The 16,366-nt window shown below is 42.0% G+C and overlaps 1 protein-coding gene across 8 annotated transcripts; it reads right to left on the bottom strand.

Moving 5' to 3' along the window:
• Positions 1-374: 374 nt before the first annotated feature.
• LOC126982481 (protein broad-minded-like) lies at positions 375-14,996 on the bottom strand. Of its 8 annotated transcripts, none has more exons than XR_007735192.1 (13): positions 14,797-14,996; positions 11,079-13,268; positions 10,406-10,576; positions 9,527-9,696; positions 8,160-8,333; positions 6,868-7,059; positions 5,971-6,248; positions 3,730-3,891; positions 3,219-3,402; positions 1,993-2,205; positions 990-1,559; positions 853-921; positions 375-784 (listed from the first exon to the last, which is right to left on the bottom strand). XR_007735192.1 is itself a non-coding variant. In XM_050834539.1 (11 exons), the coding sequence occupies exons 2-11, from the start codon at positions 13,189-13,191 to the stop codon at positions 1,416-1,418; spliced, it is 3,801 nt and encodes a 1,266-aa protein (XP_050690496.1). In that variant the 5' UTR covers positions 13,192-13,268; positions 14,797-14,996; the 3' UTR covers positions 934-1,415. The 8 variants fall into 8 exon arrangements, 1 of the variants encoding a protein (XP_050690496.1); XR_007735193.1 differs by having other exon boundaries at positions 853-927; positions 997-1,559; XR_007735188.1 differs by having other exon boundaries at positions 375-921.
• Between the last annotated feature and the right edge of the window lie 1,370 nt (positions 14,997-16,366).

The following is a 16,366-nucleotide window of genomic DNA, read 5'->3' as shown; positions in this document are numbered from 1 at the left end:
CTTCAAATAAAAGTCTGGGTGATACTTTTTGAGTGCCGCTGCTGTGATGGATGAACTTGACAATACTTAGCTTTAAAACATTATCGGCAGCAGTTGGGAAAGTCTTTCTCCAACAAAACCCTCCGAAGAGCCTACTGGCTTGTATCTTTTTAGTTTCATGGGGCTACCTACACATGTATTAATAGTTGTATAATCACACTCTGTCCTGCCTGGGGGTTGGGATGGCATGTTCCTCCCTTCTCCCTTGTTGTTTACCTGCAACAATAAACTATCAATCAATCATTATAGGCAGCACCCAAAAAATAAATGTATAAGCAAATAAAAAAAAAAGCAAAAAGGTACCCTGATGGAGAGGGGTTAAAAAAAAGTCATGGTATAGTACTTTTTTATTACTTTCACTTCATCTTGACAAACTAAAAACTTAAATAAATGTGTCGGCTACTTCTGATGTACTGAGAAAATATACATATGACAAGATTCATAATATCACATAATATAAAGACTAGCTTCATCATGACTAAGTGCAGGAACATTTTAGAAGCCCACTAATTATCCAGTCTTAAAGGTACAATTGTTGGACGGAATAGATTTTCTGCTTTTGTACTTTCATAAACCTAAACAAAATTAACACTGAACGCCACAAGTTTTGTGCTTTTCCATGGCCAATTTTAAATCAAATGTTCTCTCACTCACCTGATCCCAATCAACCACCCTCCTCTTGCTCCTACCACCCCGATTATCCCCCTTCTCCACCACTGCACCATTAATGGAGAAAATGCATACCCTTTTACTTCCACCCTACCATCCATCCCCCTTCTCCACCACTGCACCATTAATGGAGAAAATGCATACCCTTTACTTCCACCCTACCATCCATCCCCCTTCTCCACCACTGCACCATTAATGGAGAAAATGCATACCCTTTTACTTCCACCCTACCATCCATCCCCCTTCTCCACCACTGCACCATTAATAAAGAAAATGCATACCCTTTACTTCCACCCTACCATCCATTTCTAATTTTGTTTAACAAAAAACACTATTTGAGATCTGTGGCTTTTCATAAAACATTGAAGGCTACAGCCCCTAATCCCCTACCTTAACTATGCAAAGTTATTTTTGTAATTTATTGATCAGTAATGCATTGAATCATAGATGTAGCAATAAATTAAGGGGTAGGGTCATAAAAGCACAAACAATGAATCAGATTGAGAAAAATAAGAGGTTCATACTGGAGGATGGGGATAAACTGGGTATCTGAATCCAAACTTCATTCGACCTGTGTTATAATGGGCTGGCATAATGAAATTTCACTTAACAAAAGGCTTTTTGTGAATGTAATCTGTTCATTAAATGGGGTCACCTGTACTACAGAACAGTTTCTTCATGTGTGGTTAACCTGATGACACCTGCAACTACAATTGCCTGGGGGTGTGGTGGTGTCGCTGGGTGGAGAGGGGCCTGAGGAGGGCTGGCAGCACAGTGCGACGGTGACGCCGACACAGTGCCTCCATAAAGCCCATCTGCTCCCCAGCACGCCACCCACGGATGACACTCGTCTGTAGCATGACAAACACAGGCCAATGATTTGATGATCTTTTTAATACTTATCAATATTACATACAATCAAGTTTTTTTGTTTTTTTTGTGCTTATCCTAAGTGGCCAAAAAAAAAAAATCTCCAAAGATAAGGAAAAATATAACAGTAATAAAAATAAAAAGATTCCTGCTCCTGTTTCATTTCTTGAAAATAATAAGTTGAATGAAGAGAAACTGAGAACTATCCACCTGTCTATTAAATAAAGCACTGTGTGGCAAAAGTATCAGCCAGCCAGCTGCACTAAATAAACATATTGCCAGCCAGCTGACTGTATGGCTATGCTTACACACCATGGTCTGAACAGTTAAACCTGTACTCTCGGGTATCACTCCACGTAGGTGTATGTTATGCTAGTGTCTCTAAAATGTGTTGCCTTGCAGTTGATGACCCACCTGCAAATGAAGCACTGCCTTGTGGCTCCTGGCTTGCCTTGTGATGGGGCCTTGAAGGTGCTTGACCAGTGCCACCAGGAAGTAGATGGTAAAGTCTGGTCCGAGCAGCAACACCAGCACCAAGTAGTGGCACACCTCTGTCCATGGCAGCACACCCAGGAACACACACCGCACCCATTCCCCAAGAACACTCCACAGACATGCATCACTTGCCTGGCAATAGAGAAGCAGAGCAAAGCTGAGTGTCCTATCATCCTTTAGTTCAGTAAAAGAATAAATCAATGTTGTTTTTTCTTTCAATAAAATATCTGCTACCTTTAAAAAATATTGGATCAGACTCATACATAACCATGGTGCAGTGGATTAAGCCTCTGCCCTGCTAGGTGGCTGTCTGATGCATACAAACTGACATAAATGCTAATGCAATGATGAAGAGAAATTTAACAGACATGAAATGAGGAGTGGAGGAAAAAGATTTGGGAGTGACTGTTTCAGAGAACATGTCACCGGACAAACACATCAACAAGATAACGGGACAAACTCTAAATTTGCAGAGGAACATAAGGACAGCATTTGTGTACTTGGATGAGAAGATGATGAGGAAAATAACAGTCACAATGATAAGGCCAAGGTTGGAGTATGCAGCAGTGGTCTGGTCTCCTCACGAAAAGAAAAACATAAAGAAGTTGGAAAGAGTGCAGAGAGTGGCAACTAAGACGGTACCGGAACTTCAAGATCAGACTTATGAGGAGGGACTCAATAGCATGGGCCTCACAACCCTGGAGAGAAGAGAAAGAGGGGATCTGATAGAAGTGTACAGGGTGGCGAACGGAGTGGAGCATTTGGACAGATAGGACCTGTGTGTGGAACGGGAGAGGAACAAGAGGACATGGAAAGAAGTTGAGGGCAACCACGTGTAGGAGAAATGTGAAAAAGTTTAGCTTCCCAAACAGAGGCACCGAGCTATGGAATAGACTGGAGAAGGAGGTGGTCCATGCAAGAAACATTCATGATTTTAAGGAAAAGTTGGATAAGAGTGGATATGGAGACATGTAATATATATATCGTCATGTATATATGAATGTATGATGATGACACATGATGATGATATATATATTACAGACGGGACAGCCTGAGCATAGCTCTTTTCCTGTATGTCACAACATGCATGCACACACTTAAAAAAATGAATAAACACAAAGCAGCATAAAAGTATAATGAACCACCTGCAAGGCCATATAAAGTGCTGGAATCTCTATACTAAGGATGAGCTGAACATTATGAATGATGCCACCAAGGACCATCTCTCCTGGCAGTATTTCAAAACTGTGGGAGAGGGAGTCAGCAAGGGATGGCCACAGCACAGCCCCAGTAAGCAGAACTCCTACATTGGTGAGGGCTGACACACATCTGTAACACACCATACACTTAGTTTAATGAAGACACCTTGACATACACTCTCAAAACATATAAATTTGTAGAATCAAATGAATCTGTAGAATCAAACTTAAATATATTGCATCATAATGTAAGCAGAACCACAACCTTTTAATATACTCAGCAAAACTCAATAAAATAACCTTTTTCAAACTTTTAGCACTGCTATGTTACTGTAGCAACTAATAAATCCCTGAATGTGTTTACAGAAAATGTGACATCTGTACAAAAGTTGCTACATATCATTTCAAGCTCTTGTCTGCACCTAAAATTCTAAGGTGCAATATCCTACTACTTCACCTGTCATAACTGCCTCCATACACCAGGAAAAGAGCCATTGTGAACCAATCACATTTGTCGTATGCATCAAGAAGAATGTTGGACTGTGTGTACTTCAGCACATCCATCAAGTTCTCTCGCAGGCTTCCACTAGCAATGAGGAGCTGCAATTCACTACCATACCTGAAAAACACACATGTATGCTTTTTAATTTGGGATATAAGGACAATATTATTCTGTCCATCGTGGTTCCTTACTCTCTGAAAATTCCATTAAAGAAATTAAGTATATCCCCATCAATGTTTCATCATGTTTGCCTCTTGCTGTCTCTCTTATTCTACTGGTCTGATGCTTTGCCCCTTCAATGTATGCACTCTGTCTCTCTTATTCTACTGGTCTGATGCTTTGCCCCTTCAATGTATGCACTATCACATTCACATGATTGTGGATCATCCTACAAGCAAAAACTGTATATGTGACAGCAATAAAAGAGAATTTAAACATTTTCTAGGAGCTGTTAATCCTCAGGAAGGTAGGGAGGAGCCCTTTCTCATTCTCCTTTACTGATTATTATTGTTTGTGCTGTTGTCGTTGTTAGATATATGATGGTGGCAGCAGAAGTAGTAGCAGTAACAGTGGTAGTAACAGCAGTAGTAGTAATAGTAATAATAGTAGCAGTAGTAGAAATGGTAAAGTTTAGGGAATACACTAAAGCAGAACAGTACCAGCAGCAGCAACAATATACTACTGTTAAAAGAAAAAGAAAAGGAGGAGGAGGAGGAGGAGGGGGAGGAGTGCATGAAATAATAATAAGTAAAGAGGAATCGGAAAAAAGCTTAATGGTATCAGTTTTTTCTTATTACTGTTATGATTGTGCATGTACACTTTTATTGGTTATTTTCATCATCCCTTACTTGCATCTCTTCTGGTACACTCAATAAGCTTACTTCCCTATAACTGTTCCAATCATCCTTCCATTTCCTTAATACAGCAGCACAAAGATGACCTTTCTTCACTGTTCCGGTACCTCATCATTTTTCTTTGTTAGTTTATATATTCATTACATCCTCTCCATGCCTACATCTACTCTATATTTTAGCATTTCTACCAGGGACGCCATGTTATCGTACTCACCACACTGGATTTTCCTATTTCTAATGCATAATGACTATAAAAACCCTCTATAATTAACATTTTTAGCAATAACTAGAAATGGGTATCGTTATTTTTATGGGTGCGATGGTTTTTAGTCTGAAAGAGGCGAATATAAGAGGCAGAGTACGTCAATCTGGCAACGCTGATTTCTACTGTTATGTTATCAATGCCCGGGTTCTTTTCCTACTTTCAACTACTTCATTACTTCCTCTGCTTCATTCCTCTACATCTTCCAATGCAGACGACGTAGCTGCCTCATGTTACCCTTTACTCTGATGCTGGTCAATTCTACTTTCTTTCCATACTTGCATTCATCACATATTCAAAATGCTTCTTCCATATTTCCATTATCCCCTCACTCCTTTTCACAAGTACCCGATCAAAACCCTTTATCCTACAAGTGTCACTCTTAATTTCCTACATTTCTCTTTTAAACTTTTTCAGGAAGAATTTTTTGGTTCTCCAGACATTTTGCTAATTTTTCCTACTCAAATCCTCATCTACTCTGTTTATTTTATCTAATCTTCCTTGTCACCAATTTTTTTTATAGTAAAGGAAGCAGCTCAAGGGCAAAAACAAATGAGAAAAAAAGGCCACTAATCAATATGCCTTATTCTCTCTCTCTACTTTCTCTCCTGTATCTCACCTCTTTTGGCACATTTCTCTGTAGTAATTTCTTGTCAGCTCTTTTTTCCTCTGCAACACCTATCTTACCTGTCATCCACACTATACCAGAACCACACCATTCATGTCCGACACACCCTCTTTGCCCATTCACTCCCGCCCATACTCAGGAGGAAACCAATATTACACATCCTTCCTTCCCTCTTCCATTCTCTATCCCAGCCCATATCACTCCTCCCATGACCTCTCCCCAACATAACTTCCACACTCCCTCACATCACATCCTTTAAAGTGCATTTCACCAATACTAAAACTACCATTCCCAGCATAAATGCTTCTATCACTTTTCTCCCTTTCCATTCAGTTTATATTAATACACATGGCATACTCTGGAACTTTCTTCTTTGCTTTGCTTCAGATTCTTCTCAGTGATTTACATCTTCACTTTACTAATTTGTACCCCCCAAAATGAAGGTAGCTTACCTAAGAACAAGCTCTATAGCAACACTGTGGTATTCTGGAAGTTCTTGCAAGTCAGAACTTCTGTTCCTATTTAAGTTCTGGAGGTTCTCCTGACCAATAGGTGAGGGAGTTGAAGCAGAGGAAAAACTCCATCCCTTGGAGTAAACAGTAGGAGAGGCAAGGCTGTGGGGTGTTCCTGGAGAGGGTGGCTGAGGGATATGGCAGCCAGGAAGAAGCTCCTCGGGGTTAGAAAGGAGCACCCGCACTGTCCTGTCTATAAGGTCCATGACAAGCCAACTCTGATGGGAAAAATTCAGTGTTTAAGTGCAGTCATGGACATAGTGATCTGTACACTCAGGGTTGGGGTGTAAGGTACTGTATATGGTATTTGAGAGGACAACAAAGCAGTCAACTATAAAGTTTGCAAAGCCATACAGAGTTAGAGCCCAGAGCATGACAGAATGTAAGAAGTTGGTAAAGGTTAAAGATGGGAGCGTACGCTATAGCTGCGCATGGTGGCAGCGCTCATATCTGTCCCTTTGAGGGGAGGGAGGAGCCCCCTCCTTCCCTCACACCAGTGAGTGGGGAAGATGTATGTCACTGCCAGACATATGATTAATGCCTCTTGCACTTTTATATAAAGTGGCGCAGCAAATCTCGATGAACGAACTCTGGCGCGAAAGTCATCTGAGTAAAATGTACATCATTAAGATGGTGGAAAAAAACTATCCAAGATGTATTCAAATGCTGCCTTCCAGCAAAAAGTCTATCATACAATAGTATCTAAACATTATTGTGCAAACTTGGAATCTATTTTAACTTGCTGTTATTATCACAAACATTATTTTGGAGCTATTAGTAGTGAGGTCCTGCAGAGCTTTTCTGTTCATAGATGAGAGATCTTTAAAAACATGTTACCTTGATTTCTTCCCCTGACTTGAGGACAGAGCAAACAGCTTTGCGGCAGTGGTTGAGCCAACCCACGTCATGCAGGCCATGACGAGTGTCCGAGAGGAACCTCCACACTTCATTTTGTTTCTTGTGCATGGATCGGATGGGCTTTTCAGGGATGTAGTCCCGTGGGGGAGGATACTGGCTGAACAGTACTGGCTGGAATAAAATAAAAGACTGAAACAAATACAGGCTAATTTTTCTTCATTAACATTCACACAATAAGAACTTACTTAAACAAACATCACAGTTTACTACCCATCATTCACCACGTGCTCTCTCAGTCAGGTGATTCACACCAACCACCCTCCTCCATCTTCTACCACTAACAAACACAACGCACACCATTCATATAACTAATAATAATAAGAGCTGTCAATTCATTATTATTCATGCCTGCAGTCTAGGCTGAAATGGGCATAAGCCATTCAACACATGGGAGGCACAGGGGTGCTGCAAGCCATTCAAAAACCCTCCACAAGTAGAGAACCCACAAATAACGGGGGACAGGTTTAATTAAATTGGTTTTTAAATTCAACCATATTTTAGATTTGTGTGCACCAGATACAACTTGTGACTCATTTACATGCATGGCATGCCTCATAGCTTCCTGTGCCGTCAGGTGTTTTGCTTACCATCACTGCCTCCCTGCCAGCCTGCCACCTTGCCCTTGCTACCCCTGTATGCTACCCCTGTATGTATGTACTAACACAGGTTAGTACATACATTTCACGGCAATTTTCTATAGTCTTTCCAATGGGTTTCCCAGGAGGTTCAAAGGTAAGCTGAAAATTACATGACAAACGAAGAGAAGTTGGTAAAGTAGAAAAATGAGATATTGCCATGTGAAAATACCAACCTTTACAGAACTGTCATGGTTACATCATGATTATCATTCATTTGCACAACAAATGATGCCTCAAAACATTAAATGGACTTAAAATTTATCAAATGGAAGAAATAAAGAACCCAAAATATTAATCAGTATTAAAGGAAATCTTCACCTAAAGTCCCATCAGTCCCAAATCAATAAATCCCACTGAAATAACACCTCCATTTAGTGCTAATTCCATTTAACACAAATTTCTTCAGTACAGATCCTGCATTAAATAGAGGGTCTACTGTACAATCTTTGATGAACCTAATGCTGCCTCACTCAATGTTGAAGAGGGTATTACAAAACAAATAATATAATACTTTTCTTAGTCTAGGAAGTCTAGGAACAAACTGGTCCACCCTTCACCCCCCTCGTCACTCACTGTGTTGGAAGGCAAGGCATCGTTCAGGGTGTGAGGTGGTAACAGCCTCTCCCCACTGCCACCTATAAGGAATGACTTCACCAGGATGTGGTTCCGCAGAATGGAATTTTCATCTACAGCAATGGCCTCTCCTTCTACAACCCTCATCTGCATCTGTTGTGCAAGTAGCTGCTCCTAGAAATAAAGAGTTGTTAAGTTCATGGTACAGACTTCACCAGTCTACTACCAGCCTTAAATCTCTATGAACTTATGAATCTATATCTATTATGGTCCAACAAAAAGCATGACTGCTTGGCATGCTGCAAGATGCTATGAGAGCAAGGATGTCATCTGGTTATTAAATTTGGGAGGGAGAAGGTCAGAGATGGTGAGGACAATAAAACTGTTGAGCAATGATACCTGATGCAAAGGAGAGATTTAAAAAAATTTCTTGTGGAATTTTAGGATTAAGCAAATTTGATGATTTGATGCTCATTCCTGGAGGGACACAAGGCATTGGATTGTCGAGACACAGGCACCACTCCTTGTCTGCCCTTTTAAGAGTAAATGCCACTAGAGGAGAGTAGTTTTCATTGTGTGACTGCGATGCATTTGTGAAATGAGGAAATGTGACTAACCCCATGTGTGACTTTGTGAAACCATCAGTAAAAGATTATAAATTATATTTTTCAAACTCCATCATGATAAAATGAGCAATTTTTCTTGAATAATTTTTTCTGTACATCGTACCAGTAAAAAGTTGGAATTCTGGGGGAGTCATGGAATTCTAGCCAAATGCGACAACCTAGAAAGAAATGGATTTCACAGCAGCACAGCCAGAACATTTCCAATAAAACATCTTATATGATGTTTTCTCAGTTTCGAAGTTCATTTTCCACCGACTTTTGCGGTGAAAGGGGATCTCCCAAGAAAAACTTTTGCGGTCAAAAGGAATAAATAAGCTGGGGAAGTTTCTTAAAAAACAATAACTAATGCATTTCTAGTCCAGGGTAGATCGAGTCAATCAAGAATGGAACCACTATAAAACAGTTGCCTGCACCACTAATGGGCTGGGACTGACCAACAGTCCAATCATGAAAGCCTTCCAGCACTAAAGGTGAACTGTAAAAACAATAAAAATAAAAGCAAAAATAAAGAAGAGTTAGCTAAAAATAACAGGACACTGATAATTCACTAAATTCACAAGCTAAACAGGTGATCCCAGGAAAATTTCATACAGGTAAATTACACTTGCAGAGGTATGGGTCCATACACTAATATATCTGGATCATCATAAAACATCATCTAATTTCAGCACAGTTAAATATGAAACAAATAGCAATATACTACATGTACAGATGGCTGTGTGTGTAACTCAGGCACATCACCTGATAGGCAAGAGATGACTGGAGGAATGCCACAGAATCTGGAACAGATGTGGAGGAGACAAGGAGCTGCTGGGCAATGGTGTGGAGGTCTGACTGAAGCTCACTGGCAGAGAAGAGTGCCTCTGAGAGTGGCTCCAGCAGACTCTCCCGGCTGAAGATGAGACGAGTGCCTGTGGAGCAGTGATAAAGGTGGCTGCAGGTTACTTACTGAATGCATGCCAACAATCCATACTGTCTGAATGTACTAATTCCTCTCCAATGTGATATACATGATAAAATAGTCTACATCACACTTCTTCCTTTCATAACTCTCTCCAGTGCACCGACTGCCTGTCTGCTCTTCACTGCTCTTTCCCTCACCTCACCTTCCATACTCCCATGCTTACATAAAACTGTCCCTGAATATTTATACTCAGTCACCTCCTCCATTCTCTCCTCCCCCAGCCTTATCCTACACATTGTTGTACCCTCTGCTCTCACTGCCGAGTGTATGCTCCTCATTAGTTAGTTATAGTTATCCCTCATTACTAATTAGGTTATGAGTTCTTAGATATTTTGTCACTGATAAAACTTTAATATTTGCCATTAAGCTTGAAGAAAGTCACATCATGAAACTCCTTGGTATTTTCCCTCTGAACCAATCCATCTCTATACAAAAGTCATGAGGGAGGGAGTTAAAAAGAAAGGAGAGGGAAGGTCATTAACAGAGAAAGGAGGCTACGGCAAATATGCAAAGCTCAGAGTCATCATAGTGGAGAGAGACAAGAAAGAGATAATTGAAATCCAGGAGGCAAAATTAGTTATGGCAGCATGGACTATTAATTAATTATCAGTGAATGGAGGAAGATAAGTGAAAGGTCCAAGAGAAGAGTGCCAAACCTTGGAATGTTGACAAGAGAGTGAGTAATGGAGTCAGTGCCACCCCCATGGCCTCCTCCTTCTCCTCTTGCAGAAGTGGACGGCCCTGTGTGAGTTCCTCCCCCTTCACCACCTGTATCACAGTGTCCCACAGCGGGCATATCACATTGTGGCCACTCAGTAGGGAACAGCCTGGTGGGGAGGACATGGTGGATGACAAGGTGAAGGGATTGAATAATATAAATACTGAAGACAAAAGACAGCAATTAAGAAATGGGACAGTGCCAATGATGCTCCCGTTAAGAGACTAAGCAGAAACCAAGTATTGCAAAAACAGTCATGGTATGGGGATAAAACCACACAAGTAAACATGTCTGGAGCCTTTATAAACAAAGGGGAGGTACAGGCATGAAAATGCCAAAGTCAAATGCATAGGTTAGAGTTAGGGAGGCATGCAATCAACCATATTCATTAGTAAATAGTAAATACATTATTGAACAGTCATCCCTATCTGTAGTTTAACTGGACAATAGTTGGAAATAGATCTCATTGTCAAAAGGTACTTCGATATTATGAATAAAGAAAACAGAGGGAGCTTTTCTTATTAATCTAAAGAATATGAGAACACCAAAATTTGTATCTTGCTCTATGATGATGGTGTCAAGCTCATCTATGACAGACAAGAGAGACATACCTTGGTGAGAAGAACATAGGTGGGCAAGGATCCTAGGGTTGAGGTCGCCCTTCCTAATCAGCTCTGGCATCACACGACTCATGGCAAGGAAGAGCACTCCTTCTCCCTCCAGAAGGAAAACTCCCCTAAAAGAAAGCAGCAAGGTGGTGAGCAGTGGAACAGACTGAGGCACACTGAGAGTGAATGGCTCACAGGCTCTTTCATCTTCATCATCTGTAAGTCTTGCCTGTGATGCTGCTTGACTTCTTTCCTTCAGATGTCCAAGGAAGCTCTCTATGAAAGGATGATCAATGCATACATGAATTCCAATCGGGGAAGAAAGTAAACTACTACAAATACTGATGCCAAGGCGCTTCAGGTCTGAGGCAGCATGCCTGCACCTCATCAGGAACAGAATCAGATCCAACACTTCACTAGCCATGCTGCTGGAGGTCCCTGACAACCCAGATCTTGAGCTTGGTTTTCTCTTCCTTCCCAGCAGGATATACCTCTGGCCCACATGAGTTGATGTTATGGTGTCCAGCAGATGTAACACTGCCCTCATATAAGTGCATGAACCCCTAACTTCTGAGTTTTCTTGTTTAGCTTGTCCGTCTTCAAGTCTGCTTACCCCCTGCAGCAGTATTTCAACGATGCCTGCATCACATATGACTGAACACTTTGCTTCATCCTGGGAACAGAACTTGCACAATAAGTCACTTATCTGTGAAGTTATTACTTTTGAAGTATTGCTGTTCACTGCTTTGATCAGCATCTGCAGAATCCCTTGTGAGGTCACCAATTCATCCTTGGAAGGAACATTCACTGGGAAAAGCTTTCTTCCATCAAGAAAACTCATGACAGCCAAGATAAGGTTTATGCTATGTGTAAATTGTAGGTGGGAGACAAGACCTGCACTTAGAATATCTCCAATTGGCTCTGTGTGTGTGGTGAGAGTGCAGCTCTCTAGATACTTAATACAGAAGGACACAGAATTGAGGAGCACTAGAGAGTTACTCCTCATGGCAATAAAGGTCTTGGTCCTGCCCCAGTGGCCATGTAACCACCTCTTAAGCCATGAGGCCTCAGGGTCCATCACACTGTACATGTCCAACACCGTTACCAGTTGTAGATCTCTGCCGGGGGGCTGTAGTGCCAAAAGGCTTATGGTTGCCTCTATCATGTCATCAACAAACCTCTCAGGATATCTTATCCAAATGAGAGGAAATTCATTTTGAAATTCTATTAATACTTTTAGGATCCTTATCATACCTTCACAGGTCTTCAAATGTATCTTTTCTCCTTGCACTGGAATTTTGGCCACATGATGTTTGGAAAAATAAAACCCTGCCACAGCATCAAGGAGATTCAGGTATGCCTCCTTGACAGCATTGTGCACCTGGGAGGTGAGAAGCCTGCAATGAACCTTCAGAGATTTGTCAAAGATGTCACCACACTCATCAAGCAGGCAGTCCCTCAGGCCCCTCCTTATGTCTGCCCAGCCATCCTGCATCACTGGCTCACTGGGGGTTACTGATATCAATATATTCAGGGCATCATTGCGGGACTCATAATCTCTCTTGGTCATCAAGTTCTCTGCTATGTTGTCATACTGAGCAGGGTGCAGGAACATCAACCCGGATTGATTGAGGGACGAATTGAGGGAGGATTCATTAGACTCATTTGGGCTAACACTATATGTGGGATCATCATCATCATTACCAAACATACCAGTCACAATCTCATCATCAAAGTTATCTGAAATCTTAGAAATCGAACTCTCAAGGCTTGACTTAGTATCTCTAACAAAGTTTTCATATTTGCAATCTGCTAAAACTTCATCCACCAAGTAATCAACTGGGTTTTCAGCGTGCATTTTTCCCTTCTGTTCTTGAAGATACTTATCAACATGCTCTTCAATGGCGCTGCTTAGATCTTCTCGCATTCCTCGCCTTAAACTCTTGACCAATTGCAGCTTATGGAATGATGGATCCATGTCAGCAAGGTACATCAGCATTTCAGAAGTGTTATCAGCAGTACCAGCAAGGTATATCATGGGGTCCATGTGAGCCAGCAAGTCCTTCACCTGCTGTTTGGACCCCACTGCTGCATTCTCTGTGGGCTTGGCTTCCATGGTGCACAGGTGTGTGACTTCTGTTACAGCCAGCAATCTCTTCTGTCCTCTCTACATATCTCTTCTCCCTCCATTGTCTGTGAAGATAAAAGACTTAATATTTGTACCATAAAAATGTACCTATATCCATCATAAGGATCACAGTCATGGAATTTAAGAATTTTATTATTGTCATGTGGTAGAGTCCTTGGTATATCCTCAAAGAGCTCATCTACTATGGTAGTTTCTATGCAAATGAGGAAGCCATTCTTGTAAAATTAGAATATTTCAGGACAATACCATAAGTATGTATGATTTAATAGATCAGTTATTGGATCAAAAGTTAGTTTATGGCAATATAGCATTTGGGGATGTGGTGGCTAAGTAGTTAGTGTGCAGGAGTGGCATCCAGGAGGACCTGGGTTTGTATCCTGCCCGCTGCCACAGGCTGGGCTATTTCAGTCACTACCGAGTGGCTGACTACCCACATGCTGTCCTGAAGACCACCTGTCAACCTGGACTCTAGATTCTCTTTCAAGAAGAGGGTCAAAGATGAGCTCCAGGGGACTGCATGAGCCAATCAACATGGTGCCATTATAAATACTTGCCTGTGCCATAGTGGGCTGGGGCTGACCATCAACCCCCACCAAGAAAGTCTACTGGCACCATAGGTGGTGCGGAGGTATTTCTTGCAACACCGGCTGCACCACCGCCGCCAGAGGAGGCTGCGCTTTCGTGAATATTATCCCCTATTTTCAACAATAAATAGTCCTTGAATTGTTTTTTGAAAGCGTTTCTGTGATTGTTGAACGTTTGTAAAAAAGATACAAGAGCTAGTGATGTTTCATAAGGTAGGTAATGAAATACTGGCACAGAACTAAAACGAATCTTAACCAAGGTTTTAAAGGTTTTAATTATATATTCATATAATTGGCACATGGATTTAATAAACTTACATATAGCTTTTCTTTCTTAATATATTTTCACCACTCAATAAAAGCCAAAACAAGCCCTCTATATACTGCTGCACTGCCCTGGTGGTGGCCTCTCGAACTACACACCACTTATATGGTATATGACTACTCCAACAATGTGGACATGACATGGAAAGTGTGGGCGAACTGGCTCTTACATGTGGGCGAACTGACTCTTACATGTGGGTGAAAAGTTTTGTGGGCAAATTGAGGTGTGGGAGAAATGACCATAAACATCCAACAGTGTCCCAAGGGTGACATTCTGGAAATTTAACACCATTTGCTCCTAGACTACAAGAAGTGAAATAATGTCTAAAGAGTGATTACCCACAATTACCTAGAAAAGTTGAAATGCCAGAATTTGCTCTCTTCTATACTCACACACGTCCTCTGCGTGTAACAAAACACACGAGAAATTAATCCAGACAAGGAAAGATTTGTCGGCGCCGGGGATCGAACCCGCGACCAGCGCAATGGGAGAGTCACTCCTTTACCAGTCGGCCAAAGAGGTACTCCACTTTCTAAGTGGGTTATGGGAGGCTCGCCCATCAGGCAAGTCGTGTCACTACAAAGTCTCATCTATCAGAGTGAGTTGGGTGTAGTTCTGGAGTGACACCTCTACGACCAGCTGAGGAAGGGATATTGAGCTCACCTTTTCGATGTTCGGTTCCAAAGTAAACGATATTCCTCGTCTTCTTTTCTTTGCTACACTCCTTAGTAAAACAAATTTTAGACCAGCTAATGTCACTGACAGCACCCGCCGAACCCTCACGGCGGCGATGTTGACAGTTGACAGCCAGGCCAGCTGATCGCGTCTTGAACTTGGACTTGCAAAGAAGTTGGGAGTCACCGGTGGACGCTGCCGGTGTAGCCTTTGGATCGGCGCTCTCACGTGCGATCGTTTTTATATTGATATTCAGACCACACAGACCCTATATGGTCTAGACCAGGTGGTCTGTCCACCTAAGTGGAATCCTATTAAATAAATGTCATCAGGACTTTGCATTCCAACTTAAGTTAATTTCAAGGTAATTTGATGATGTTTATAAGATATTAATGTTGGAAAACCTTTATTTATCACAGAAAAAATATACTTAACACAAAAATATGCATTAAAACACAAAAAAATAACATTTTAGTTGGGGAGCGCGGGACACACTCGGCCTTACTTGGATGACTCATAATTTGAGCTGTCAGGCCTTACGGCAATGCCCCTCCACTCCCTCTCCGGGTGGAACATGTATGGGGCGGGGAGCTTAGAGAAAGATAGGGAAGGGAGAGGGGAATGGAGACGTGGGCGGTTCGGGAGGGTTGTACGTGGTGGCGGGCGACGCGCGGATGATGATGACCCATGACGGTGCGGGAGTTGAAGTGGCGGCAAAGTGACTCTTGAAGAAACTGAAACTCCCCTCAACTTCCTTTCTTAGGGCCGCTTTCACAGTCACTTTGATTGTGTTGATCGTTACTGTAATGGCCGCGATCGACGCTATAGTTTTCCACGTGGTACTGGCCGATGGGGTAGTGCATGGCGGCTGCAGAGGGAGCGAGAGGTGTTGAGAGTGCGTGGCAAGGTGCGGGGCTAGGCTAACCCCGCAGCCGCCATGCACTACCCCATAGGCTAGTTTTACGTGGAAATACTAAAGAGACGATCGCCGCGACATTGGTAACCATCAAAGCAAACAAAATGAGTGAAACCGGCCCTTCACGTCACGTCACGTCGACGCGACGCGACTCGGCGTATTCATGACTTGACGTGACGTGACGTGACGTGACGGGACGCGACGTGCTTGGTGTAAACGCAGCCTTAACCTAAGCCACGTGAACTACTGACGGTGCCGGAGTCGAAGTACCGCATGAAGTGTGTGAGTGATCATTTTTTGCTCTGTTCTGAACTGCGTATTGTGATTGTGAGTTAAACATTATTTTTTTATCGCTTTAGTTTCATCTATTGTGGTTGTTGGATATGTTTGTTTTTTGTTTTTGGGCTTGTGTTTTAGGAGACTATAATTGGACCTAAAACATCTCATTATTATTATTACTATTATTTTTTTTTTACATTCTGCCTGTGTGTGTGTGGTGGGGGGGGGGGGGTCCGATAAGCCTTTCAAAAGCCTGTCTTCCAAAAAGGTAAACTGATTGGTCTCTGTTAGTTCGTTCTCGGAAACAAGAGAAGATGAAAATCTTATTGTCTGGTTAGGCCGTGGGAACCCGGCCTACAGCCC

The sequence above is a fragment of the Eriocheir sinensis genome, chromosome 51 (assembly GCF_024679095.1).
Source record: "Eriocheir sinensis breed Jianghai 21 chromosome 51, ASM2467909v1, whole genome shotgun sequence".
Classification (NCBI taxonomy): domain Eukaryota; kingdom Metazoa; phylum Arthropoda; class Malacostraca; order Decapoda; family Varunidae; genus Eriocheir; species Eriocheir sinensis.
The sequence above is the reverse complement of the archived record's forward strand: the minus strand, read 5'-3'. Positions and strand labels throughout refer to the sequence as shown.